The following is a 27,697-nucleotide window of genomic DNA, read 5'->3' as shown; positions in this document are numbered from 1 at the left end:
TATGCTGATGAGAGTATTTGGCGAGCGCCGTTTTGTCCTACTAATTTCGGCGGTCCTTGAACCCACCGTAGTTGCGTGGCGTATGACTCAACAGTTTGCTCACGTGTGCAACTTTCTCCAACGCTGCCACAGAAAGACGCGTTTCATGCCACTCCTTATCTGTCTCGTTTTGTCCACCAAACGTTTTATGCTGTGCGTGAATGCACAAAGGTGAGCTTTGTTGATGTTATTGACTCGTGTTGGAGTGCTAATTAGGCATATTTGGTTAGTGCATGTCTGAGCCTTTCCGCGACCTTTAAGAGTATTAAGAGACACCCTGATGCATAAAAATGTTTTGAATAAAACCACCAGATTATTTGGGTATGATTTATTTTTTGGCTCCATGGAGATTTTTCATAAAATGTATTAAAATGGAAAAAGATGGTGGAAAATATATATATTTTGTTTGAAGGAGGACAAACATGACAAAAACCTTCCTAATTGTTGGAAAACCCACTCTTTCATATGTTTATGTTTCACTGATGAGAGTATTTGGCGAGCGCCGTTTTGTCCTACTAATTTCGGCGGTCATTGAACTCACCATAGTTGTGTGGTCTATGATGCAACAGTTTATTTACATGTACAACTTTCTCCAACACTGCCACAGAAAGACGTGTTTTATGCCACTTCTTCTTTGTCTCGTTTTGTCCACCAAACGTTTTATGCTGTGCGTGAATGCACAAAGGTGAGCTTTGTTGATGTTATTGACTCGTGTGGAGAGCTAATCAGGCATATTTGGTTAGTGCTTGTCTGAGCTTTGTCGCGACCTTTAAGAGTATTAATAGACACCCTGATGCATAAAAATGTTTTGAATAAAACCACCAGATTATTTGGGTATGATTTATTTTTTGGCTCCATGGAGATTTTTGATAAAATGTATTAAAATGGAAAAAGATGGTGGAATATATATATATATTGTTTGAAGGAGGACACACATGACAAAAACCTTCCTAATTGTTGGAAAGCCCACTCTTTAATATGTTTGTGTTTATGCTGATGAGAGTATTTGGCTAGCGCCGTTTTGTCCTACTAATTTCGGCGGTCGTTGAACCCACCGTAGTTGCGTGGCCTATGACACAACAGTTTGCTCACGTGTGCAACTTTCTCCGACGCTGCCACAGAAAGACGCGTTTCATGCCACTCCTTATCTGTCTCGTTTTGTCCACCAAACGTTTTATGCTGTGCGTGAATGCACAAAGGTGAGCTTTGTTGATGTTTTTGTACTCGTGTTGGAGTGCTAATTAGGCATATTTGGTTAGTGCATGTCTGAGCCTTTCTGCGACCTTTAAGAGTATTAATAGACACCCTGATGCATAAAAATGTTTTGAATAAAACCACCAGATTATTTGGGTATGATTTATTTTTTTGGCTCCATGGTGATTTTTGATAAAATGTATTAAAATGGAAAAAGATGGTGGAAAATATATATATTTTGTTTGAAGGAGGACAAACATGACAAAAACCTTCCTAATTGTTGGAAAGCCCACTCTTTAATATGTTTATGTTTCACTGATGAGAGTATTTGGCGAGCGCCGTTTTGTCCTACTAATTTCGGCGGTCCTTGAACCCACCGTAGTTGCGTGGCCTATGACACAACAGTTTGCTCACGTGTGCAACTTTCTCCGAAGCTGCCACAGAAAGACGCGTTTCATGCCACTCCTCCTTTGTCTTATTTTGTCCATCAAACGTTTTATGCTGTGCGTGAATGCACAAAGGTGAGCTTTGTTGATGTTATTGACTCGTGTTGGAGTGCTAATCAGGCATATTTGGTTAGTGCATGTCTGAGCCTTGCCGCGACCTTTAAGAGTATTAATAGACATCCTGATGCATAAAAACATTTTGAATAAAACCAGATTATTTGGGTATGATTTATTTTTTGGCTCCATGGAGATTTTTGATAAAATGTATTAAAATGGAAAAAGATGGTGGAAAATATATATATTTTGTTTGAATGAGGACAAACATGACAAAAACCTTCCTAATTGTTGGAAAGCCCACTCTTTAATATGTTTGTGTTTATGCTGATGAGAGTATTTGGCGAGCGCCGTTTTGTCCTACTAATTTCGGCGGTCCTTGAACCCACCGTAGTTGCGTGGCCTATGACGCAACAGTTTGCTCACGTGTGCAACTTTCTCCGACGCTGCCACAGAAAGACGCGTTTCATGCCACTCCTTATCTGTCTCGTTTTGTCCACCAAACGTTTTATGCTGTGCGTGAATGCACAAAGGTGAGCTTTGTTGATGTTATTGACTCGTGTTGGAGTGCTAATTAGGCATATTTGGTTAGTGCATGTCTGAGCCTTTCTGCAACCTTTAAGAGTGTTAATAGACACCCTGTTGCATAAATATGTTTTGAATAAAACCACCAGATTATTTGGGTATGATTTATTTTTTTGGCTCCATGGAGATTTTTCATAAAATGTATTAAAATGGAAAAAGATGGTGGAAAATATATATATTTTGTTTGAAGGAGGACAAACATGACAAAAACCTTCCTAATTGTTGGAAAGCCCACTCTTTAATATGTTTGTGTTTATGCTGATGAGAGTATTTGGCGAGCGCCGTTTTGTCCTACTAATTTCGGCGGTCCTTGAACCCACCGTAGTTGCGTGGCCTATGACGCAACAGTTTGCTCACGTGTGCAACTTTCTCCGACGCTGCCACAGAAAGACACGTTTCATGCCACTCCTTATTTGTCTCGCTTTGTCCACCAAACGTTTTATGCTGTGCGCGGATGCACAAAGGTGAGCTTTGTTGATGTTATTGACTTGTGTTGGAGTGCTAATCAGGCATATTTGGTCACTGCATGACTCCAGGCTAATCGATGCTAACATGCTATTTAGGCTAGCTGTATGTACATATTGCATCATTATGCCTCGTTTGTAGGTATATTTTAGCTTCCTTTACTTATGTCCTTATGTATTTAGTTTATTATTCCATGTTTCATGACCCTTTATCTGTTTTATCTATTATCAATCTATTTTATTTGGCACATGGTGAAATGATAAGTGTGACCGGTAGATGGCAGTCAAACATAAGAGATACACGTAGACTGCAATATGACTCAAATAAACAACAATAAAATGTTACATTTTCCATTAATAATTTAGAAAATTACACACGGCGCTCAAAAATCCATCAAAATGTTTTAGTACGACTTTGGTAAGCTATGAAGCCACACCACTTGATGGATTGTACTGTGCTGCAACATAGGAGTATTATTATGGTGTGTATAAGGTAAGACATACTATCTGGCGTTTTGTTCCGCAATATTATGCAAAAGCAACTTTTCTTACCTTCTGGTACCTGCTGATCTGTGTTTGGGATCTGCATGAATCTTGAAAGATTGCGCGGGTCCGCCTTTGGAGACACCGGAGTCGATTATGATACATTCATCCTCCGCTGTTGCCATTTCTAATATAAAGTAGTGTAAAGTTCTTACTTATATCTGTCAGTAAACTCGCCACGAAAGCGCTAAAACATACCGGTGTAGTGAGTTGACATTATTCACCCGAGGAACTTTAGTTATTAAAAAGTGAACGTCATTAAAACAGTTAGCTCCATCGTTTGACACTTCTTCCACTCCCGTCCTTGCACGCTACACCGCTACAACAAAGACGACGGGGAGAAGACGCTGCCGAGGATGAGCCACGTAAATAAGACCGCCCACAAAAGCGACTGTCAGAAAGCGGCTTGAAGATGATGTGTAAAACATCATCTATGCAACATTTTGACCAAAGAACCACCATTACATGTTATGTAGACCACAAGGAAGTGTTTTACATTTAGAAAAAAAATCATAATAATATGACTAATTTAATGCGCCTTATAATCCGGTGCGCCTTATATATGAAAAAAAGATCAGTGCGCCTTATAGTCCAGTGCGGCCTATGGTATATAGTGGACATGCAGGCAGGAGCATTAAAATTGAGTTCATATGGTATAGCTCGGTTGGTAGAGTGGCCGTGCCAGCAGACTTGAGGGTTCCAGGTTCGATCCCCGTCACTGCCGTTGTGTCCTTGGGCAAGACACTTTACCCGCCTGCTTCCTGGTTTAAATGTAACTTAGATATTGGGTTTCACTATGTAAAAGCGCTTTGAGTCACTAGAGAAAAGCGCTATATAAATATAATTCACTTCAGTTTATTTTTTGGTGTTTCTGTCACTCTAACACACGTGCTAAAAAAATAATAATAATAATAATAATAACAAACGGGCTACTCTCGTGATTCCAGAATTCCTATAAGCCATATTTGACTTGGCCGATTCTATCATTCTCCAATTAAATACCCCAAAAGTGGTGTTTGACCCTATCAACTTGGCGGCAGAGCACTTTTGTGCTAAATGCCAACGCCGCCCTCGTCCCTTTGCCCGCCGATTCAGTGAGCTGTGGTATTTAGATGTTGATGAGAACAAAATAAATGCATGCTTAATATTACACACCTGCTTTTACGCCCCCTTTCAGGGGAGTCAAAAAGCTTGCATGGATAAAATATTGACTAAAAAACATTTATTGTATCTACCTGTGTAACAAACCAAACATTTAAAATAAAATAACTATATATATATATATATATATATATATATATATATATATATATATATATATATATATATATATATATATATATATATATATATATATATATAACTATATAATATATATATATATATATATATATATATATATATTATATAGTTATTTTATTTTAAATGTTTGGTTTGTTACACAGGTAGATACAATAAATGTTTTTTAGTCAATATATATATATATATATATATATATATATATATATATATATATATATATATATATATATATATATAATAACTATAAGATTGCCTTTTTTATATTTGCATAGTATATATTAATAATGTTGTAAATACAAATTTTATATTTATATATTATATATTTATATTTATATTTATATACTTTATATATCTAGAAAGGTTGGTCCTAAAGAGATAGGTACTTTTCAGAGGTCTCAAGAATGTAAGAAATACAAGAATGTGTGTGAGTGTGTTTGTATTTCTACCCTTCTTGAGACATCCACAAGGAAAATTATCTTCCATATGAGGAGGTGTGAACAAGTTAGGACATAAATCATGGTCCCAATACGGAAAACCAATGCATCTAAAAGAGAACGTCTCATTTTCACCCGTGGTGGTGATATCTATCAAAATGAGGGTGGTCCCAAAAAGGAGGGATTTTTCACATTGACTGTGTGTCGGTTCTAAAAGTGCTCCCACTCTGGTCAACATATGAAATAACAAGTGTGTGTAAGAAATTGAAATGGCCAAAATAAATACAAATATATATGTATAAAGAGACATACTGTAATAACTTGAATTAAATAATGAAGATTAAAAACCAATTAATAACAAAAAATTCAAAAACAAATACTTTTCTTATAAAATTGCGAACAATTTCTCATATTCTTTCTGTTTCTGTAATATTGCAATATTTTGTCGTAAAATTATTACTTTTTTATGTAAAATTATTACCTTTCAATGCAAAATGGTGACATGTGTCGTATAAACTTCTGACTTTTATGACAGTATTTACAATTTTTTGTTGTTTTTGTAAAATAGTGACATTTTTTGAGTAAAATGATGACTTTTGTCATCGTTTTACTCAAATAAAATTCAGATTATTATCACAATATTGCCAACATTTTACAGTTTTTTCCTAAAATTGTCCACATTTTAAGCTTTTCCTGTAACATTGTGACTGTTATTGAGTAAAATTCCAACTTGTATCATAATATTGCACAAATTTTCAGTTTTTCTTGTAAAATTTGTACTTGCGTTGTGTAAAATTACGACTTTTATCACGATACTGCCAAATGTTTCTTTTTTTCTTGTGAAATTGTGACCTTTTTATTGTGAAATTCCCACAAATTTTTCACAACAAGCTTTTTTAAATTTGCATAGTATGTATATATTATTAATGTTGTAAATACAAATCTTTATATATCTAGTAAGGGCCCTAAAGAGGTAGACATTTTTCGGAGGTCTCAAGAAGGTAAGAAAGACAAGAATGTGTGTGTGTGTGTGTGTGTGTGTGTTTGTGTGTGAGTGTGTGTGTGTGTGTGTGTGTGTGTGTGTGTGTGTGTGTGTGTGTGTGTGTGTGTGTGTGTGTGTGTTTGTATTTCTACCCTTCTTGAGACATCCACAAGGAAAAGTATCTTCCATATGAGGAGGTGTGAACAAGTTAGGACATAAATCATGTTCCCAATACGGAAAACCAATGCATCTAAAAGAGAATGTCTCATTTTCACCCGTGGTGGTGATATCTATCAAAATGAGGGTGGTCCCAAAAAGGAGGGATTTTTCACATTGACTGTGTGTCGGTTTTAAAAGTGCTCCCCCTCTGGTCAACACATGAAATAACAAGTGTGTGTAAGAAATTGAAATGCGAACCCCTTTGGCCAAAATAAATAAAAATATATATGTATAAAGAGCCATACTGTAATAAATTGAATTAAATAATGAAGATTAAAAACCAATTAATAACAAAAAATTCAAAAACAAATAAATTAACTTTTTCTCACTTTTCTTATAAAATTGCGAACAATTTCTCATATTCTTTTTGTTTCTGTAATATTGCAATATTTTGTCGTAAAATTATTACTTTTTTATGTAAAATTATTACCTTTCAATGCAAAATTGTGACATGTGTCATATAAACTTCTGACTTTTATCACAATATTTCCAATTTTTTGTTGTTTTTGTAAAATAGTGACATTTTGACTTTTGTCATCATTTTACTCAAATAAAATTCAGATTATTATCACAATGTTGCCAACATTTTACAGGATTTTTCAAATTGAAGTGCTTCCCCTCTGGTCAACATATGAAATAACAAGTGTGTGTAAGAAATTGAAATGCGAACCCCTTTGGCCAAAATAAATAAAAATATATATGTATAAAGAGACGTACTGTAATAACTTGAATTAAATAATGAAGATTAAAAACCAATTAATAACAAAAAATTCAAAAACAAATAAATTAACTTTTTCTCACTTTTCTTATAAAATTGCGAACAATTTCTCATATTCTTTTTGTTTCTGTAATATTGCAATATTTTGTCGTAAAATTATTACTTTTTTATGTAAAATTATTACCTTTCAATGCCAAATGGTGACATGTGTCATATAAACTTCTGACTTTTATCACAATATTTCCAATTTATTTGTTGTTTTTGTAAAATAGTGACATTTTGACTTTTGTCATCATTTTACTCAAATAAAATTCAGATTATTATCACAATGTTGCCAACATTTTACAGGATTTTTCAAATTGAAGTGCTTCCCCTCTGGTCAACATATGAAATAACAAGTGTGTGTAAGAAATTGAAATGCGAACCCCTTTGGCCAAAATAAATAAAAATATATATGTATAAAGAGACATACTGTAATAACTTGAATTAAATAATGAAGATTAAAAACCAATTACAAACAAAAAATTCAAAAACAAATACATTAACTTTTTCTCACAATGTGTCGACTCTTTTCTAATACAATTGCGAACAATTTCTCATATTCTTCCTGTTTCTGTAATATTGCAATATTTTGTCGTAAAATTATTACTTTTTTATGTAAAATTATTACCTTTCAATGCAAAATGGTGACATGTGTCATATAAACTTCTGACTTTTATCACAATATTTCCAATGTTTTGTTGTTTTTGTAAAATAGTGACATTTTGACTTTTGTCATCATTTTACACAAGTAAAATTCAGATTATTATCACAATGTTGCCAACATTTTGCAGGATTTTTCAAATTGAAGTGCTTCCCCTCTGGTCAACATATGAAATAACAAGTGTGTGTAAGAAATTGAAATGCGAACCCCTTTGGCCAAAATAAATAAAAATATATATGTATATAGAGACATACTGTAATAACTTGAATTAAATAATGAAGATTAAAAACCAATTACAAACAAAAAATTCAAAAACAAATAAATTAACTTTTTCTCGCTTTTCTTATAAAATTGCGAACAATTTCTCATATTCTTTTTGTTTCTGTAATATTGCAATATTTTGTCGTAAAATTATTACTTTTTTATGTAAAATTATTACCTTTCAATGCAAAATGGTGACGTGTCATATAAACTTCTGACTTTTATCACAATATTTCCAATTTTTTGTTGTTTTTTAAAATAATGAACTTTTTTGAGTAAAATGATGACTTTTGTCATCATTTTACTCAAATAAAATTCATATTATTATCACAATATTGCCAACATTTTACAGTTTTCTTCTAAAATTGTGACTTTTGTTGAGTAAAATTAAGACTTTTTTCCTAAAATTGCGCACATTTTAAGCTTTTCCTGTAACATTGTGACTGTTATTGAGTAAAATTCCAACCTGTATCATAATATTGCACACATTTTCAGTTTTTCTTGTAAAATTTGGACTTGCGTTGTGTAAAATTACGACTTTTATCATAATACTGCCAAACTTTTTCTGTTTTTCTTGTGAAATTGTGACCTTTTTCTTGTGAAATTCCAACAAATTTTTCACAACAAGCTTTTGTAAATTTGCATAGTATGTATATATTATTAATGTTGTAAATACGAATCTTTATATATCTAGTAAGGGTCCTAAAGAGGTAGACATTTTTCGGAGGTCTCAAGAAGGTAAGAAAGACAAGAATGTGTGTGTGTGTGTGTGTGTGTGTGTGTGTGTGTGTGTGTGTGTGTGTGTGTGTGTGTGTGTGTGTGTGTGTGTGTGTGTTTGTATTTCTACCCTTCTTGAGATATCCACAAGGAAAAGTATCTTCCATATGAGGAGGTGTGAACAAGTTAGGACATAAATCATGTTCCCAATACGGAAAACCAATGCATCTAATAGAGAATGTTTCATTTTCACCCGTGGTGGTGATATCCATCAGAATGAGGGTGGTCCCAAAAAGGAGGAATTTTTCACATTGACTGTGTGTCGGTTTTAAAAGTGCTCCCCCTCTGGTTAACATATGAAATAACAAGTGTGTGTAAGAAATTGAAATGCGAACCCCTTTGGCCAAAATAAATACAAATATATATGTATAAAGAGACATACTGTAGTAACTTGAATTAAATAATGAAGATTAAAAAACAATTAATAACAAAAAATTCAAAAACAAATAAATTAACTTTTTCTCACAATTTGTCGACTCTTTTCTTATAAAATTGCGGAAAAAAAATTCATATTCTTTCTGTTTCTGTAATATTGCAATATTTTTATGTAAAATTATTACTTTTTTATGTAAAATTATTACCTTTCAATGCAAAATGGTGACATGTGTCGTATAAACTTCTGACTTTTATGACAGTATTTACAATTTTTTGTTGTTTTTGTAAAATAGTGACATTTTTTGAGTAAAATTATGACTTTTGTCATCATTTTACTCAAATAAAATTCAGATTATTATCACAATATAGCCAACATTTTACAGTTTTCTTCTAAAATTGTGACTTTTGTTGAGTAAAATTCCAATTTGTATCATAATATTGCACACATTTGCAGTTTTTCTTGTAAAATTTGGACTTGCGTTGTGTAAAATTACGACTTTTATCATAACACTGCCAAACTTTTCTGTTTTTCTTGTGAAATTGTGACCTTTTTCTTGTGAAATTCCAACAAATTTTTCACAACAAGCTTTTTTAAATTTGCATAGTTTGTATATATTATTAATGTTGTAAATACAAATCTTTATATATCTAGTAAGGGTCCTAAAGAGGTAGACATTTTTCGGAGGTCTCAAGAAGGTAAGAAAGACAAGAATGTGTGTGTGTGTGTGTGTGTGTGTGTGTGTGTGTGTGTGTGTGTGTGTGTGTGTGTGTGTGTGTGTGTGTGTGTGTTTGTATTTCTACCCTTCTTGAGATATCCACAAGGAAAAGTATCTTCCATATGAGGAGGTGTGAACAAGCAAGGACATAATTAAGAATTTAAAAGTGTTCCCTCTCTGGTCAACATATGAAATAACAAGTGTGTGTAAGAAATTGAAATGCGCCCCTTTGGCCAAAAATAAAATATATATGTATATAAAGGCATACTGTAATAACTTGAAGTAAATAATGAAGCTTAAAAACAATTACAAACAAAAATTTAAAAAATACAAAAAAGTAACTAAAAGATTACCTTTTTTTATATTTACATAGTTTGTTAATATTATTAGTGTTGTCAATACAAATCTTTATATATCTAGAAAGGGTGGTCCTATAGAGGTAGGCATTATTCGGAGGTCTCTCGAAGGTCACAAATATCAGAATGTGTGCATGTGTGTGTGTGTGTGTGTGTGTGTGTGTGTGTGTGTGTGTGTGTGTGTGTGTGTGTGTGTGTGTGTGTGTGTGTGTGTTTTCTTGTATTTCTACCCTTTTTGAAACATCAACAAGGAAAAGTAGCTTCCATATGAGGAGGTGTGAACAAGCAAGGACATAATTAAGAATTTAAAAGTGTTAGGACATAATTAAGAATTTAAAAGTGTTTCCTCTCTGGTCAACATATGAAATAACAAGTGTGTGTAAGAAATTTAAATGTGCCCCTTTGGCCAAAAATAATATATATATATATATATATATATATATATATATATATATATATATATATATATATATATATATATATATATATATATATATATATATATATATATATAAAGGCATACTGTAATAACTTGAAGTAAATAATGAAGCTTAAAAACAATTACAAACAAAAATTTAAAAAATACAAAAAAATAACTAAAAGATTACCTTTTTTTATATTTACATAGTTTGTTAATATTATTAATGTTGTAAATACAAATCTTTATATATCTAGAAAGGGTGGTCCTAAAGAGGTAGGCATTTTTCGGAGGTCTCTCGAAGGTCACAAATACCAGAATGTGTGCATGTGTGTGTGTGTGTGTGTGTTTTTTCTTGTATTTCTACCCTTTTTGAGACATCCACAAGGAAAAGTAGCTTCCATATGAGGAGGTGTGAACAAGCAAGGACATACTAAGAATTTAAAAGTGTTCCCTCTCTGGTCAACATATGAAATAACAAGTGTGTGTAAGAAATTGAAATGTGCCCCTTTGGCCAAAAATAATATATATATATATATATATATATATATATATATATATATATATATATATATATATATATATATATATATATATATATATATATATATATATATATATATATATATATATATATATATATATATATGTATATAAAGGCATACTGTAATAACTTGAAGTAAATAATGAAGCTTAAAAACAATTACAAACAAAAATTAAAAAATACAAAAAAATAACTAAAAGATTACCTTTTTTTATATTTACATAGTTTGTTAATATTATTAATGTTGTAAATACAAATCTTTATATATCTAGAAAGTGTGGTCCTAAAGAGGTAGGCATTTTTCGGAGGTCTCTCGAAGGTCACAAATACCAGAATGTGTGCATGTGTGTGTGTGTGTGTGTTTTTTTTCTTGTATTTCTACCCTTTTTGAGACATCCACAAGGAAAAGTAACTTCCATATGAGGAGGTGTGAACAAGCAAGGACATAACAAGAATTTAAAAGTGTTCCCTCTCTGGTCAACATATGAAATAACAAGTGTGTGTAAGAAATTGAAATGCGCCCTTTTGGCCAAAAATAAAATAAATATGTATATAAAGGCATACTGTAATAACTTGAAGTAAATAATGAAGCTTAAAAACAATTACAAACAAAAATGTAAAAAATACAAAAAAATAACTAAAATATTACCTTTATCTTTATATATCTAGAAAGGGTGGTCCTGAAGAGGTAGGCATTTTTCGGAGGGCTCAAGAAGGTAAGAAATACAAGAATGTGTGTGGATATCTGGATTGGAGTTTTAAATAGAGTTCTCCCATCTGAGCTCTTTTTCATTCTGTTTTTCCAATTACCGCCTAATTAACAAATTAAATCAGCATTGTAGACCCGGTTAAAAAAAAACAAACAAGGCAATTTACCAGTCGACATTAAACAATAGAAGTGGTAATTACATGACTAATCTACATGCTTCGCATTCATCGAGTCAGCGTTTTTGCTCGGTGTATTGCACCGTGCAAAAGTCTTTTTTTTCATGTCGGCTTCTAGGTATCAAAGAGTGGCTTCTTCTGTGCCCTGAAACCAAATAATAACCGCAGCTTGTTACGATGATTCGTCTTGTTTTGTCTCCCTGACCCGCAGCCTCTGCACCAAGTACAGCTCCCCCATGACCTTCCAGGCCTGCGTGATGCCCAAAGACTGTCAGACTTCTGATTGGTCCTTGTGGAATCCTTGCTCCAAGACCTGCCGATCCGCCGACCTGTCTCCTGGTTACCGTCTGCGGTCACGAGTCATGACCCAGATGCCGGTGGGTGGTGGGAAGCAGTGTCCTGTCCTTGAGGAAAAAGAAGCCTGCAACATCATGGGGGATTTACTTCCACACTGTCCCAGGTACTTCTTTAGCGTACTGCCCCCTGAAACAAAAGCTTGCATTTGTACCGTATTTTCCAGGACTATAAGCCGCACCCACTAAATTTTAGAAGTTAAAAACATGTTTTCATGTATTAGCCACACCCACTACATTTTAAAAGCTAAAAACATGTTTTCCTACAATAGCCGCACCCACCAAACTTCACAATTTAAAAGCACATGTCCACATATTAACCGCACCGGTATATAAGCCGCACCCACACAATTTTAGAACTCTAAAACATGTTTTCATGTATTAGCCGCACCCACTTAATAAAAAAAAAAAAAAAAAAAAAAAAAAAATGACAAACACATTTCGGGTGAACATCTTCACCTTAACACAACATAAACACAACAGAACAAATACCCAGAATCCCAATGCAGCCCTGACTCTTCCGGCTACATTATACACCCCTGCTACCACCAAACCCCCCCCTCTGTGCGTTAGTTGAGGTTTGGTAGCGGGGGTGTATAATGTAGCCCGGAAGAGTTAGGGCTGCATGGGATTCTGGGTATTTCTTCTGTTGTGTTTATGTTGTGTTACGGTTGTCATGTCTGTGTAATCATGTTTTGTTTTAAGTCATGTTTTGTTTAGTTATAGGACTCTTTAGTTTCTGTCTTTTCACTCCCTTGTCTTGTTTCCATGATTACCCCATTAGTTTCACCTGTTCCACGTTTGGACTCATTGTGCACTCTTGATTGTCACCATAGCAACCCATTAGTTTTCACCTGTCACGTCACGCACCTGTTTCACGTTTTGAGTCACGCACCTGTTTTTGTTAATCATGTCTGTAGTATTTAAGTTCAGTGTTTTTCAGTTTGTCTTTCTGACGACCTCACCACATGTATGCTCTGTCCATGCCTGATACTTCTTTCCATGTCCATTCTTCATGCAACTGTTTTTGTCCAAGCCAAGTAAGTTTTTGTTCCATGTTTATAGTCTTTTTGGTTTCATAGTTTGTTCTCCGCCATTGTGCGTGTTTTTCGTTTGTACTTTTTTGCTATAGTCTTTTGGTTTCATAGTTTATTCTCCGCCACTGTGCGCGCTTTTTTTTGATATAATAAATAAATCATGTACCTTCATTCCCGTCTCGCCCGTGCCAACTTTCCGTTGCATCCCGGAAAAGCAAACATCCAAGACCTAGTCATGACAACGGTGCAGATGTTCTCCCGAAATGTGTTTGTCATTCTTGTTTGGTGTGGGTTCACAGTGTGGCGCATTATTAGTAAGAGTGTTAAAGTTTTTTTATACCGCCACCGTCAGTGTAACCTGTGTGGTTGTTGACCAAGTATGCCTTGCTGTCACTTACGTGAGCGAGCAGAAGCCCCATACAACGTGTGGTTGGGCCGACAAACTGGTTGTAATGGGCGCTAAATGCTACGTTCGAGAGAACAGTTGTCCTGAAATTCGTAGTCTGCCGGAAAAATCGGGAGGGTTGACAAGTATGACGCTATCAAGCGCCATTCATATAAAACCCGCGGGTTGCACTAAAATTCAATTTTCATATTAAGGTGTGGGCCGCGTGTCTGAGACCCTTGGTTTAAACATAGTACAAAGCAAAACAAAAAACTTTGTATGCAGTGTTATTTCATTTTAAATTTCAAAAGATTTTTGTGGCTTCCATTGTTTTCTTTAATTTGTGACACTGGTCAAAATGGCTCTTTGACTGGTAAAAGTTGCCGACCCCTGCACTGGACTTTAGAAAAAAAATGACAAATGCGTTTCCATATATGAGCCACACCGGTATATAAGCCGCACCCACTAAGTTTTAGAAGTTAAAGATATGTTTTCATGTATTAGCCGCGGGTGTGGCTGTTTCAAGATGCACAATAAGGAGGCACTTGAAGAAAAATGGGCTGCATGGTTCGAGTCGCCAGAAGAAAGCCATTTCTGTGCAAATGTCACAAAGTATCCCGCTTACGTTACGCCAAACAGCACAGAGGCAAACTTCTGGAACAAAGTAAGTTGGAGTGATGAGACCAAAATTGAACTTTTTGGCCACTCGACCATGCAGCCCATTTTTCTTCAAGTGCCTCCTTATTGTGCATCTTGAAACAGCCACACCACAATTTTTCAGAGAGTCCTGTATTTCAGCTGAAGTTATTTGTGGATTTTTCTTTGCATCTCGAAAAATTTTCCTGGCAGTTGTGGCTGAAATATTTGCTGGTCTACCTGAATCCCTCATTTTCCACTTCTTAATCAGGGTTTGAACACTGCTGATTGGCATTCTCAATTCCTTTGATATCTTTTTATACCCCTTTCCTGTTTTATGCAGTTCAATGACCTTTTCTCGCAGATCCTTTGACAATTATTTTGCCTTCCCTATGACTCAGAATCCAGAAACATCTGAATGAAAGATGCAACGGTCTGTCAGAAGCCCAGAAACTCACTGACCTTTTATACACACACATTAATTACAAACAAACATGTCACAGGTGAGGATTGGAACCTTGATTAGCCATTCAAACCTGTTTGTGTCAACTTTTGGGCATGTTATCAGATCAAAGTCACTGGGGAATGTAAACTTTTAATCAGGGTCATTTGGGTACTTTCTTTTATCATTTTGGTTTAAAAAGAGTAAACACAGTTGTTTGCCAATAAATAGCTTCACACAACCATTAAGCATGAGTGGAAGAAAGGTTGTTGTGTTATCATTCATATTCTCTGAAGAATGGCCAAGAAATCATAAATTCTCCCAGGGTATATAAACTTATAAGCAGGACTGTAAGCCGCACCCATTACATTTCAGAAGTCAAAAACAAGTTTTCATATATTAGCCGCACCGCTAAATATAATATATATATAATACAATATTTTAGAAGGTAAAAAAACATGTTTTCATACATCAGCCGCTCCGGTATATAAGCCGCACCCACCAAATTTTAGAAGTTTAAAACACGTTTTCACATATTTGCCGCACCGGTATATAAGCCGCATCCACTAAATTTCAGAAGTCAAAAAACGAGTTTTCATACATCAGCCGCTCCGGTATATAAGCCGCACCCACCAAATTTTAGAAGTTTAAAACATGTTTTGCACATGTTAGCTGCACCGGTACATAAGCCGCACCCACTACATTTCAGAAGCCAAAAACATACTTTCATATATAAGCCGCACCCACCAAATCTCAGAAAAAAAACAAAAAACACGTTTTCATTTATTAACCGCACCGGTATATAAGCCACACCCACCAAATTTTAGAAGTTTAAAACATGTTTTGCACATATTAGCCGCACCGGTATATAAGCCGCACCCACTACATTTCAGAAGCCAAAAACATACTTTCATATATAAGCCGCACCCACCAAATTCCAGAAAGAAAAAAAAACAAACACATTTTCATATATTAACTGCACCGGTATATAAGCCGCACCCACCGAATTGTAGAAGTCAAAAACATGTTTTCACATATTAGCCACACTGGCATATAAGCCGCACCCACTAAATTTCAAAAGTCAAAAAACAAGTTTTCATATATTAGCCGCACCGGTATATAAGCCGCATCCACTAAATTTCAGAAGTCAAAAAACAAGTTTTCATACAACAGCCGCTCCGGTATATAAGCCGCACCCACCAAATTTTAGAAGTTTAAAACATGTTTTGCACATATTAGCCGCACCGGTATATAAGCCGCACCCACTACATTTCAGAAGCCAAAAACATACTTTCATATATAAGCCGCACCCACCAAATCCCAGGAAAAAAACAAAAAACACATTTTCAAACATTAACTGCACCGGTATATAAGCCGCACCCACCAAATTTTTGAAGTTTAAAACATGTTTTGCACATATTAGCCGCACCGGTATATAAGCCGCACCCACTACATTTCAGAAGCCAAAAACATACTTTCATATATAAGCCGCACCCACCAAATTTTAGAAGTTTAAAACATGTTTTGCACATATTAGCCGCACCGGTATATAAGCCGCACCCACTACATTTTAGAAGCCAAAAACATACTTTCATATATAAGCCGCACCCACCAAATCCCAGGAAAAAAACAAAAAACACATTTTCAAACATTAACTGCACCGGTATATAAGCCGCACCCACCAAATTTTTTAAGTTTAAAACATGTTTTGCACATATTAGCCGCACCGGTATATAAGCCGCACCCACTACATTTCAGAAGCCAAATACATACTTTCATATATAAGCCGCACCCACCAAATTCCAGAAAAAAAACAAAAAACACATTTTCATATATTAACTGCACCGGTATATAAGCCGCACCCACCGAATTGTAGAAGTCAAAAACATGTTTTCACATTTTAGCCACACTGGCATATAAGCCGCACCCACTAAATTTCAAAAGTCAAAAAACAAGTTTGCATATATTAGCCGCACCGGTATATAAGCCGCATCCACTAAATTTCAGAAGTCAAAAAACAAGTTTTCATACAACAGCCGCTCCGGTATATAAGCCGCACCCACCAAATTTTAGAAGTTTAAAACATGTTTTGCACATATTAGCCGCACCGGTATATAAGCCGCACCCACTACATTTCAGAAGCCAAAAACATACTTTCATATATAAGCCGCACCCACCAAATTCCAGAAAAAAAACAAAAAACACATCTTCATATATTAACTGCACCGGTATATAAGCCGCACCCACCAAATTTTAGAAGTTTAAAACACGTTTTCACATATTAGCCGCACCGGTATATACGTCGCATCCACTAAATTTCAGAAGTCAAAAAACGAGTTTTCATACATCAGCTGCTCCGGTATATAAGCCGCACCCACCAAATTTTAGAAGTTTAAAACATGTTTTGCACATATTAGCCGCACCGGTATATAAGCCGCTTTGCACATATAAGCCGCACCGGTACATAAGCCGCACCCACTACATTTCAGAAGCCAAAAACATACTTTCATATATAAGCCGCACCCACCAAATTCCAGAAAAAAAGAAAAAAAACATGTTTTCATATATTAACCGCACCGGTATATAAGCCACACCCACTTCCGGCGCCCCTTCCCCAAAAAAAGGTGAGAAACTGGTAAACGTTGGAGAGTAAAAAAATATTCACTCAAAAGCTGGACTCCAGGGAGGGGGTCCAGACTGAGACCAAGGAAATAACATTTTACATAGAATCAACAAAACTTGCAACAGAGGGGAGGGAGTGGAAGCTGCGGAAGCTGTCTGCTGCTGTATAAGCGCGAGTCAGCCATCCATCGCCCATAAGGGGAATCAAGCTGGTGAAGGCATTGGGGTGGGGGCGATGGGTGTGCATACACCCATTGTCCAGGGTGTGGTGTTGTTGTGTCCATAGGCATGGAGCCGCTCTGCGGGCAATGCAAGGAAAGTACGGAACCTTCTCAAAAAATGGTCGCCCACCTCGCGTGGTTTTGTCCGTCTTGCAGCCGCCTCGGAGGAGATCGAAACTGAAAGTTAACTTGGTACATCGTGACACCATTAAAACTAGAGAGAATAATATATGCGGGGGTGTGTGTGCATGGGTAAGAAACCGGGTTAGGTCATTGTGTTTTATCTCTTCGAGAAAAACAAGAGCCAAAAATAGTCATTTCTAAGGTGTTCGATTTTGCTCAGAGGAAGGAAAAATATCCCTCTTTTCAAACTTAATATTTCCAGAGTGTCACAATTATTGATTACATGTAATTATTAGCAACGTTGACCCAAATATGTGAGGGGCTTTTTGGGCCAATATAGGCTTTTGATGACAATACGCCTAGTAGTCATGTTTTGCTTTTCTCTGTTGGAAGATCTTGTTTTATTTACTAAATCTACTGGAGCGCCTCAGACTGAAGGATTTACACGATTAGGGAAAAAAATGTTTTGCAGAAAATAAGAGTTTGATAGATTACTCAAGGCCGTTGGTCTGGAAAAGTCCTCAAATATTGCTTTTCGCTGCGCTGCACTTGCCAGGGCACAGTCGGTACATTAGATTACAAACACTGCAACCTTCCCTCCCTGATTTGCATCTTTGTTTTTTTTTTAAAAACAGCACTGGGCAGCAGTTTTATTGTACAGAATTTCTAGGCGCAGTCAAGGCGTTGAGGGGATCCGGTTTGGTGGCTGTAGGATAAGGTCTCTGCTTTTTGCAGATGATGTGGTCCTGATGGCTTCATCTGGCCAGGATCTTCAGCTCTCACTGGATCGGTTCGCAGCCGAGTGTGAAGCGACTGGGATGAGAATCAGCCCCTCCAAGTCCGAGTCCTTGGTTCTCGCCCGGAAAAGGGTGGAGTGCCATCTCCGGGTTGGGGAGGAGACCTTTCCCCATGTGGAGGAGTTCAAGTACCTCGGAGTCTTGTTCACGAGTGAGGGAAGAGTGGATAGCGAGATCGACAGGCGGATCGGTGCAGCGTCTTCAGCATTGCGGACTCTGTATCGATCCGTTGTGGTGAAGAAGGAGCTGATCCGGAAGGCAAAGCTCTCAATTTACCGGTCGATCTACGTTCCCATCCTCACCTATGGTCATGAGCTTTGGGTTATGACCGAAAGGACAAGATCACGGGTACAAGCGACCGAAATGAGTTTCCTCCGCCGGGTGGCAGGTCTCTCCCTTAGAGATAGGGTGAGAAACTCTGTCATCCGGGAGGAACTCAAAGTAAAGCCGCTGCTCCTCCACATGGAGAGGAGCCAGATGAGGTGGTTCGGGCATCTGGTCAGGATGCCACCCGAACGCCTCCCTAGGGAGGTGTTTATGGCACGTCCGACCGGTAGGAGGCCACGGGGAAGACCCAGGACACGTTGGGAAGACTATGTCTCCCGGCTGGCCTGGGAACGCCTCGGGATCCCCCGGCAGGAGCTGGACGAAGTGGCTGGGGAGAGGGAAGTCTGGGTTTCCCTGCTTAGGCTGCTGCCCCTGTGACCTGACCTCGGATATGCGGAAGAAGATGGATGGATGTATGGAAATTTTTAAATTTGGAACATTTAAAATCGGAGTTTTGCACAGCAATCTCTTTTAACTCAAGAGAAGTGCCCTTTTTGATCATGCAAATTTAAAAAAAACTGTACGTAAACTAGGTGTGCGTATATGTGGGGCGTTTCAGGTACGAGTGGAGGACCACGGACTGGGACGGATGCCTCGTCTCACCTCTGCTGAGCAAGCTGGACCGGCGTCTGGCAAACGTCAGTAGTCTCTGCGGAGGCGGGATCCAGACCAGAAAGCCCTACTGTGTTCAAGTTGCCGATGACTCAGCTCCAAATCACAGGAAGGAAGGTAAGACAAACCCGCCGTCATCACAGCTGAGCTCAGCTCGGAGAAGAACAAAGACATTCTGTCCGCGCAGACACGGGGAATCAAGAGCAAGAAGTGATGGTGAAGCTTAGGCTTGTTCAAAGTATATCAAAGCTTATCTTCAGCTACAGTAGACTCTCCTGGGAGCGACTTACCCATTGGCCAAGCAGTTTCATTTAAAACCTAATCCACATTGAGAGACAGCAAACCCCTGTGTGGCATGAAAAATAGATAAATGGTAGTTTTAAGTCTTCGCACTGTTTACGGCGTAGAGAGAGACGAGCAGAGCTGACACCGTACGCCCTGAAACCGCAACGCTAAGTCGTCGTCATCGATTTCAAGAAGAGTGTTTCATGTAAACACACTGTCATTTGTTCATGTCGGGGATGAAGAAAGCCTGACAAATCTTGTACAAACTCTGCTACCACAGCAGTTTGAAGTGTTTCACCGCCCAAAGCTGCTGTGAGAAAAAAAGAGCCGCTCTATAGGGGGTATGTTTGTGAGAGGAACAAAACATCCGAGGCCGTGCTCGTGGCCCAGCGAGACGATACAACTCAGAAAGCGATTTAGCTAAAGAAAACCATTCACATGAGCAAAGGTGTGTGTTTGAATGGCAAGAATTAACATTTGTTAAAACCCGTGCGGAATAACAAGAACATTACTTTTGCATATTCGCAGTTTTACCATTTGTATGTACTATTTCAGCACACATACACCTGCCTTGACTCACATATGAACTTGAAGTGCCATCCCATTCCTAACCCATCCATCCATCCATCTTCTTCCGCTTATCTGAGGTCGGGTCGCAGGGGCAGCAGCCTAAGCAGGGAAGCCCAGACTTTCCTCTCCCCAGTCACTTCGTCCAGCTCCTCCCGGGGGATCCTGAGGCGTTCCCAGGCCAGTCGGGAGAGATAGTCTTCCCAACGTGTCCTGGGTTTTCCCCGTGGCCTCCTACCGGTCGGACATGCCCGAAACGCCTTTCGGGTGGCATCCTGACCAGATGCCCGAACCACCTCATCTGGCTCCTCTCCATGTGAAGGAACAGCGGCTTTATGTTGAGCTCCTCCCGGATGACAGAGCTTCTCACCCTATCTCTAAGGGAGAGCCCCGCCACCCGGCGGAGGAAACTCATTTCGGCCGCTTGTACCCGTGATCTTGTCCTTTCGGTCATAACCCAAAACTCATGACCATAGGTAAGGATGGGAACGTAGATCGACCGGTAAATTGAGAGCTTTACCTTCCGGCTCAGCTCCTTCTTCACCACAACGGATCGATACAGTGTCCGCATTACTGAAGACGTTGCACCGATCCGCCTGTCGATCTCACGATCCACTCTTCCCTCACTCGTGAACAAGACTCCGAGGTACTTGAACTCCTGCACTTGGGGCAGGGTCTCCTCCCCAACCCGGAGATGGCACTCCACCCTTTTCCGGGCGAGAACCATGGACTCGAACTTGGAGGGGCTGATTCTCATCCCAGTCGCTTCACACTCGGCTGCGAACTGATCCAGTGAGAGCTGAAGATCCTGGCCAGATGAAGCCATCAGGACCACATCATCTGCAAAAAGCAGAGACCTAATCCTGCAAACGACTTTCCTCTCCCCAGTCACTTTGTCCAGCTCCTTCCGGGGGATCCTGAGGCGTTCCCAGGCCAGCCAGGAGACATAGTTTTCCCAACATGTCCTGGGTCTTCCCCGTGGTCTACTACCGGTCGGACGTGCCCTAAACACCTCCCTAGGGAGGCGTTCAGGTGGAATCCTGACCAGATGCCCAAACCACCTCATCTGGCTCCTCTCCATGTGGAGGAGCAGCAGCTTTACTTTGAGCTCCTCACGGATGGCAGAGCTTCTCACCCTATCTCTAAGGGAGCGCCCCGCCACCCGGCGGAGGAAACTCATTTCGGCCGCTTGTACCCGTGATCTTGTCCATTCGGTCATACCCCAAAGCTCATGACCATAGGTAAGGATGGGAACGTAGATCGACCAGTAAATTGAGAGCTTTACCTTCCGGCTCAGCTCCTTCTTCACCACAACGGATCGATACAGCGTCCGCATTACTGAAGACGCCGCACCGATCCGCCTGTCGATCTCACGATCCACTCTTCCCTCACTCGTGAACAAGACTTCGAGGTACTTGAACTCCTGCACTTGGGGCAGGGTCTCCTCCCCAACCCGGAGATGGCACTCCACCCTTTTCCAGGCGAGAACCATGAACTCGGACTTGGAGGTGCTGATTCCCATCCCAGTCGCTTAACACTCGGCTGCGAACTGATCCAGTGAGAGCTGAAAATCCTGGCCAGATGAAGCCATCAGGACCACATCATCTGCAAAAAGTAGAGACCTAATCCTGCAGCCACCAACGCCTTGACTGAGCCTAGATATTCTGTCCATAAAAGTTATAAACAGAATCGGTGACAAAGGGCAGCCTTGGCGGAGTCCAACCCTCACTGGAAACGTGTCCGACTTACTGTCGGCAATGCAATTCCTCACCCATAGGGTTCAATATGATGTCGGTCCACCTTTGGCAGCTATTACATCTTCAACTCTTCTGGGAAGGCTGTCCACAAGGTTGCGGAGTGTGTTCATAGGACATTTTCCACCGTTCTTCCAAAATCTCATTGGTTAAGGTCACGCACCGATGTTGGTCGAGAAGGCCTGGCTCTCAGTCTCCGTTCTAATTCATCCCAAAGGTGTTTGTGGAGGTCTTGCTCCTCCGGGTTCTTTGGACCACCAACCCTGCGTTCAGGGTTTTGAACAGTCTTTTATTTTTCAATAATCTGTCCTTTTTGAGCACACCCACAGTGTTCTATTGGGTTCAGGTGCAGGCCAGTCAAGTTCATCCACACCAGACTCTGCCATCCATGTCTTTATGGACCTTGCTTGTTGGAAGAGGAAAGGGGCCCGCTCCAAACTGTTCCCACAAGGTTGGGAGCATGGAATTGTCCAGAATGTTTTGGTACCCTGGAGCATTCAAAGTTCCCTTCACTGCAACTAAGTGGCGAAGCCCAACACTTGAAAAACAACCCCACACCGTAATTCCTCCTCCACCAAATTTCACACTCGGCACAATGTAGCGTTCTCCAGGCAACCTCCAAACCCAGACTGGTCCATCAGATTGCCAGATGGAAAAGTGTGATTCATCAGTCCAGAGAAGGCGTCTCCACTGCTCTAGAGTCCAGTGGCGACGTGCTTTACACCACTGCATCCCACGCTTTGCATTGGACTTGGTGATGTATGGCTTAGATGCAACTGCTCGGCCATGAAAAGCCATTCCATGAAGCTCTCTGCGTACTGTGCGTGGGCTAATTGGAAGGTCACATACAGTTTGGAGCTCTGTAGCAACTGACTGTGCAGAAAGTCTTTGCACTATGCGCTTCAGCATCCGCTGACCCCTCTCTGTCAGTTTACGTGGCCTACCACTCGGTGGCTGAGTTGCTGTTGTTCCCAAACTCTTCACTTTTCTTATAACAAAATTGACTTTGGAATATTTAGGAGCGAGGAAATTTCACGACTGGATTTGTTGCACAGGTGGCATCCTATGACAGTTCCACACTGGAAATCACTGATCACGACCCATTCTTTCACCAGTTTGTAGAAACAGTCTCCATGCCTAAGTGCTTGATTTGATACACCAGGCCAAGTGATTAGGACACCTGATTCTCATCATTTGGATGGGTGGCCAAACACTTTTGGCAGTATAGTGTATATATGTGTACAAATATAGTCAAGGTTTCTGTGGTTTATCCGTCATACAGTGCTCAATACCGGGGTAGAGCGGAATATACATTAGGTCAGTAACAACACAGAGGCTATTTCATCCCGACAAGCCTGTTTTGCAGGTTTCTCTGCTCAGAGAAAACCTGCGAAACTGGCTTTCTGCTCCGCCGCTCCCAGTCTGTGGAACGCTCTCCCTGACCACCTGAGGGCACCACAGACTGTGGATGCTTTTAAAAAAGGCTTTTAAAAACCCTTCTTTTAAAAAAAGGAAATTTTATTGTGTAGTTCTGGTATCTTTTCCAGGTTTTTTTTAAACTGCAAAATCTGCATTTTTTATTTTTTTTTAACAAAGTACATTAAAATATATAAATAAAATAATATAATATAAATGATAATTACTTACATTTATATTTATGTACTGTTACAATGGGGCCCTCTGAGGTAAATCAAGTGGTAGAAAAATGGATGGATGGATGGATTTAACAGTAAAAAAAAAAAAAAAAAAGGCATTTCAGTTGCCAGAATTTTATCAAAAAAAAACCAACCTGTGCTACCTTTTTTTCCCATTTACAGTACTATGCTGTGAAAAAATACAAAATAAATAAAAACTTTAAAAAAAAAAAAACATTTTATTGTGTAGTTCGGGCGACTTTTCCATGTTTTTTTTAAACTGCAAAATCTGCATTTTTTTAATAAATTTTTTTAACAACGTACATTAAAATATATAATTAGTAAATATTTACATTTATATTTATATACTGTTGCGATGTGGCCCTCTGAGGGCAACCACAACTGCAATGTGGCCCTCACTGAAAATAAGTTAGTTTCTGTGTGCCAGAAAAACAGTTTAAAGTAAATCAAGCGGTAGAAAAATGAATGGATGGATTTAACAGTAAAAAAAAAAAAAAAAAAAGGCATTAAAGTTGCCAGAAGTTTATCGTAAAAAAAAAACAGTGCTACCTTTTTTTCCCATTTACAGTAATATGCTGTGAAAAAAATAAAAATAAATGAAACTTTAAAAAAAAAAAAAAAAGTATTGTGTAGTTCTGGTGACTTTTCCAGGTTTTTTTAAACTGCAAAATCTGCATTTTAATTTTTGTATTTATTTTTTGTTAACAACGTACATTAAAATACATAAATTGTAATTATTTACATATTTTGCAAGTAACGCACCGCCCTCTTCGTCTAGCTACTGCCACTGGTAAAGTTACTCAACATTTCAGACCTTGGTAGATCTAAAAGACAACCATAACTGCAATGTGGCCCTCACTGAAAACGAGTTAGTTTCTGAGTGCCAGAAAAACAGTTTAAAGTAAATCAAGCGGTAGAAAAACGAATGGATGGATTGTGATCCTTAATTGGAGATATCTACCAGTTTTGTAAGAAAAGTGATTTAGTCGGGGGTAAAAGCTACTATTACTTTTGGCGGACTGATTGTCTCCTCGGAGGCCGATTGCTTTTCATCAAGCTCGGTGGAAGGCTGGAAAAGAGCCAATCAAAATGGGGAAGGGGTCTGTTGATGGCAGCATTTTTCACAATTGGCTGCCCAGAAGATTCTGAATATGTTCCTAAATCGGGGCATCAAATTATCCACTGCAAGCGGGCTTCTTTCACGGTCCCTTAAAGGGGAAGTACACCTTTTTGGCATTATAACACATAGGTTTTTCTTTATGATGCATTCTAAGTCATAACATACAGCAAGTAAGAGGTGGCTAACAATGCAGGGAATGGGAGTACTCAATTGCCACAACCAAGCCCTGCCAACAATACTCCATTTACATTCTGTGACCTGAATATTAACCAAGTATTAGCAATATTGTTATTAAAAGCGCTGACACGGACAAAGTACTTTTAGCCGCGCCATGATCACAGAGAGCTAACTTGCTTTTATATATATATATATATATATATATATATATGTGTATGTATATATATATATATATATATATATATATATATATATATATATATATATATATATATATGTGTATGTATATATATATATATATATATATATATATATATATATATATATATGTATATATATATATATATATATATATATATATATATATATATGTGTATGTATATATATATATATATATATATATATATATATATATATATATATATATATATATATATATATATGTATGTATATATATATATATATATATATATGTGTATGTATATATATATATATATATATATATATATATATATATATATATATATATATATATATATATACATTCAGTATATATAGTTGAAGTTTCTGTGGTTTATCTGGTATACAGTGCTTAATATCGGAGTAGTATATATATATATATATATATATATATATATATATATATATATATATATATATATATAACTATTTATATATATATATATATATAACAATATATATAATATATATATATATATATATATATATATATATATATATATATATATATATATATATATATATATATATATATATGATGAATGAATGGTCAGCGCCTGAGAGCTGCGGCCCACCATCATGACCTCGCACTCCCTTCCCTCTGTTGCTAGATATCTCGAGATGTACGTTGTACAAACCCCGTTTCCATATGAGTTGGAAAATTGTGTTAGATGTAAATATAAACGGAATGCAATGATTTGCAAATCATTTTCAACCCATATTCAATTGAATATGCTACAAAGACAACATATTTGATGTTCAAACTCATACATTTTTTTTTTTTTTGCAAATAATAATTAACTTAGAATTTCATGGCTGCAACACATGACAAAGAAGTTGGGAAAGGGCATGTTCACCACTGTGTTACATGGCCTTTCCTTTTAACAAAACTCAGTAAACGTTTGGGAACTGAGGAGACACATTTTTGAACCTTCTCAGGTGGAATTCTTTCCCATTCTTGCTTGATGTACAGCTTAAGTTGTTCAACAGTCCGGGGGTCTCCGTTGTGCTATTTTATGCTTCATAAAGCGCCACACATTTTCAATGGGAGACAGGTCTGGACTACAGGCAGGCCAGTCTAGTACCCGCACTCTTTTACTATGAAGCCACGTTGATGTAACACGGGGCTTGGCATTGTCTCGCTGAAATAAGCAGGGGCGTCCATGGTAACGTTGCTTGGATGGCAACATATGTTGCTCCAAAACCTGTATGTACCTTTCAGCATTAATGGCGCTTTCACAGATGTGTAAGTTACCCATGTCTTGGGCACTAATGCACCCCCATACCATCACACATGCTGGCTTTTCAACTTTGCGCCTAGAACAATCCGGATGGTTCTTTTCCTCTTTGGTCCTGAGGACACGAAGTCCACAGTTTCCAAAAACAATTTGAAATGTGGACTCGTCAGACCACAGAACACTTTTCCACTTTGTATCAGTCCATTTTAGATGAGCTCGGGCCCAGCGAAGCCGGCGGCGTTTCCGGGTGTTGTTGATAAATGGCTTTCGCTTTGCATAGTAGAGTTTTAACTTGCACTTACAGATGTAGCGACCGACTGTAGTTACTGACAGTGGTTTTCTGAAGTGTTCCTGAGCCCATGTGGTGATATCCTTTACACACTGATGTCTCTTTTTGACGCAGTGCCGCCTGAGGGATCCAAGGTCACGGGCTAAGCCGCTTACGTGCAGTGATTTCTCCAGATTCTCTGAACCATTTGATGATATTACGGACCGTTGATAGTGAAATCCCTAAATTCCTTGCAATAGCTGGTTGATAAATGTTGTTCTTAAACTGTTCAACAATTTGCTCACGCATTTGTTGACAAAGTGGTGACCCTCGCCCCGTCCTTGTTTGTGAATGACTGAGCATTTAATGGAATCTACTTTTATACCCAATCATGGCACCCACCTGTTCCCAATTAGCCTGTTCACCTGTGGGATGTTCCAAATAAGTGTTTGATGAGCATTCCTCAACTTTATTAGTATTTATTGCCACCTTTCCCAACTTCTTTGTCACGTGTTGCTGGCATCCAATCTAAAGTTAATGATCATTTGCAAAAAAAAAAAAAATGTTTATCAGTTTGAACATCAAATATGTTGTCTCCGTAGCATATTCAACTGAATATGGGTTGAAAAGGATTTGCAAATCATTGTATTCCGTTTATGTTTACATCTAACACAATTTCCCAACTCATATGGAAACGGGGTTTGTACTTGGATGGTTTGGCCCTATCGTAGTGAGAAAACTAACTGTCCTAAGCAATCCTAACTGTCAATGAAGTGTAATTTCTCCTTGTTAGCATTGAGGTATTGTGTGGCAGAACCATCGC

At 37.9% G+C, this 27,697-nt stretch overlaps 1 protein-coding gene across 2 annotated transcripts in view; it reads left to right on the top strand.

Annotated features, from left to right (window-relative positions):
* Nucleotides 1–27,697, top strand: part of thsd7ba (thrombospondin, type I, domain containing 7Ba) — a 518,989-nt gene that overhangs the window by 152,915 nt on the left and 338,377 nt on the right. For both annotated transcript variants that reach the window (XM_061926051.1, XM_061926050.1), the window contains exons 4-5: nt 12,227–12,475; nt 19,518–19,687. In XM_061926051.1, coding sequence (XP_061782035.1) covers nt 12,227–12,475; nt 19,518–19,687 — 419 coding nt within the window. The remainder of the gene's footprint in view (nt 1–12,226; nt 12,476–19,517; nt 19,688–27,697) is intronic.

Source organism: Nerophis lumbriciformis, linkage group LG31, assembly GCF_033978685.3.
Source record: "Nerophis lumbriciformis linkage group LG31, RoL_Nlum_v2.1, whole genome shotgun sequence".
Lineage (NCBI taxonomy): Eukaryota > Metazoa > Chordata > Actinopteri > Syngnathiformes > Syngnathidae > Nerophis > Nerophis lumbriciformis.
This window is presented reverse-complemented; position numbering and strand designations above follow the sequence as displayed.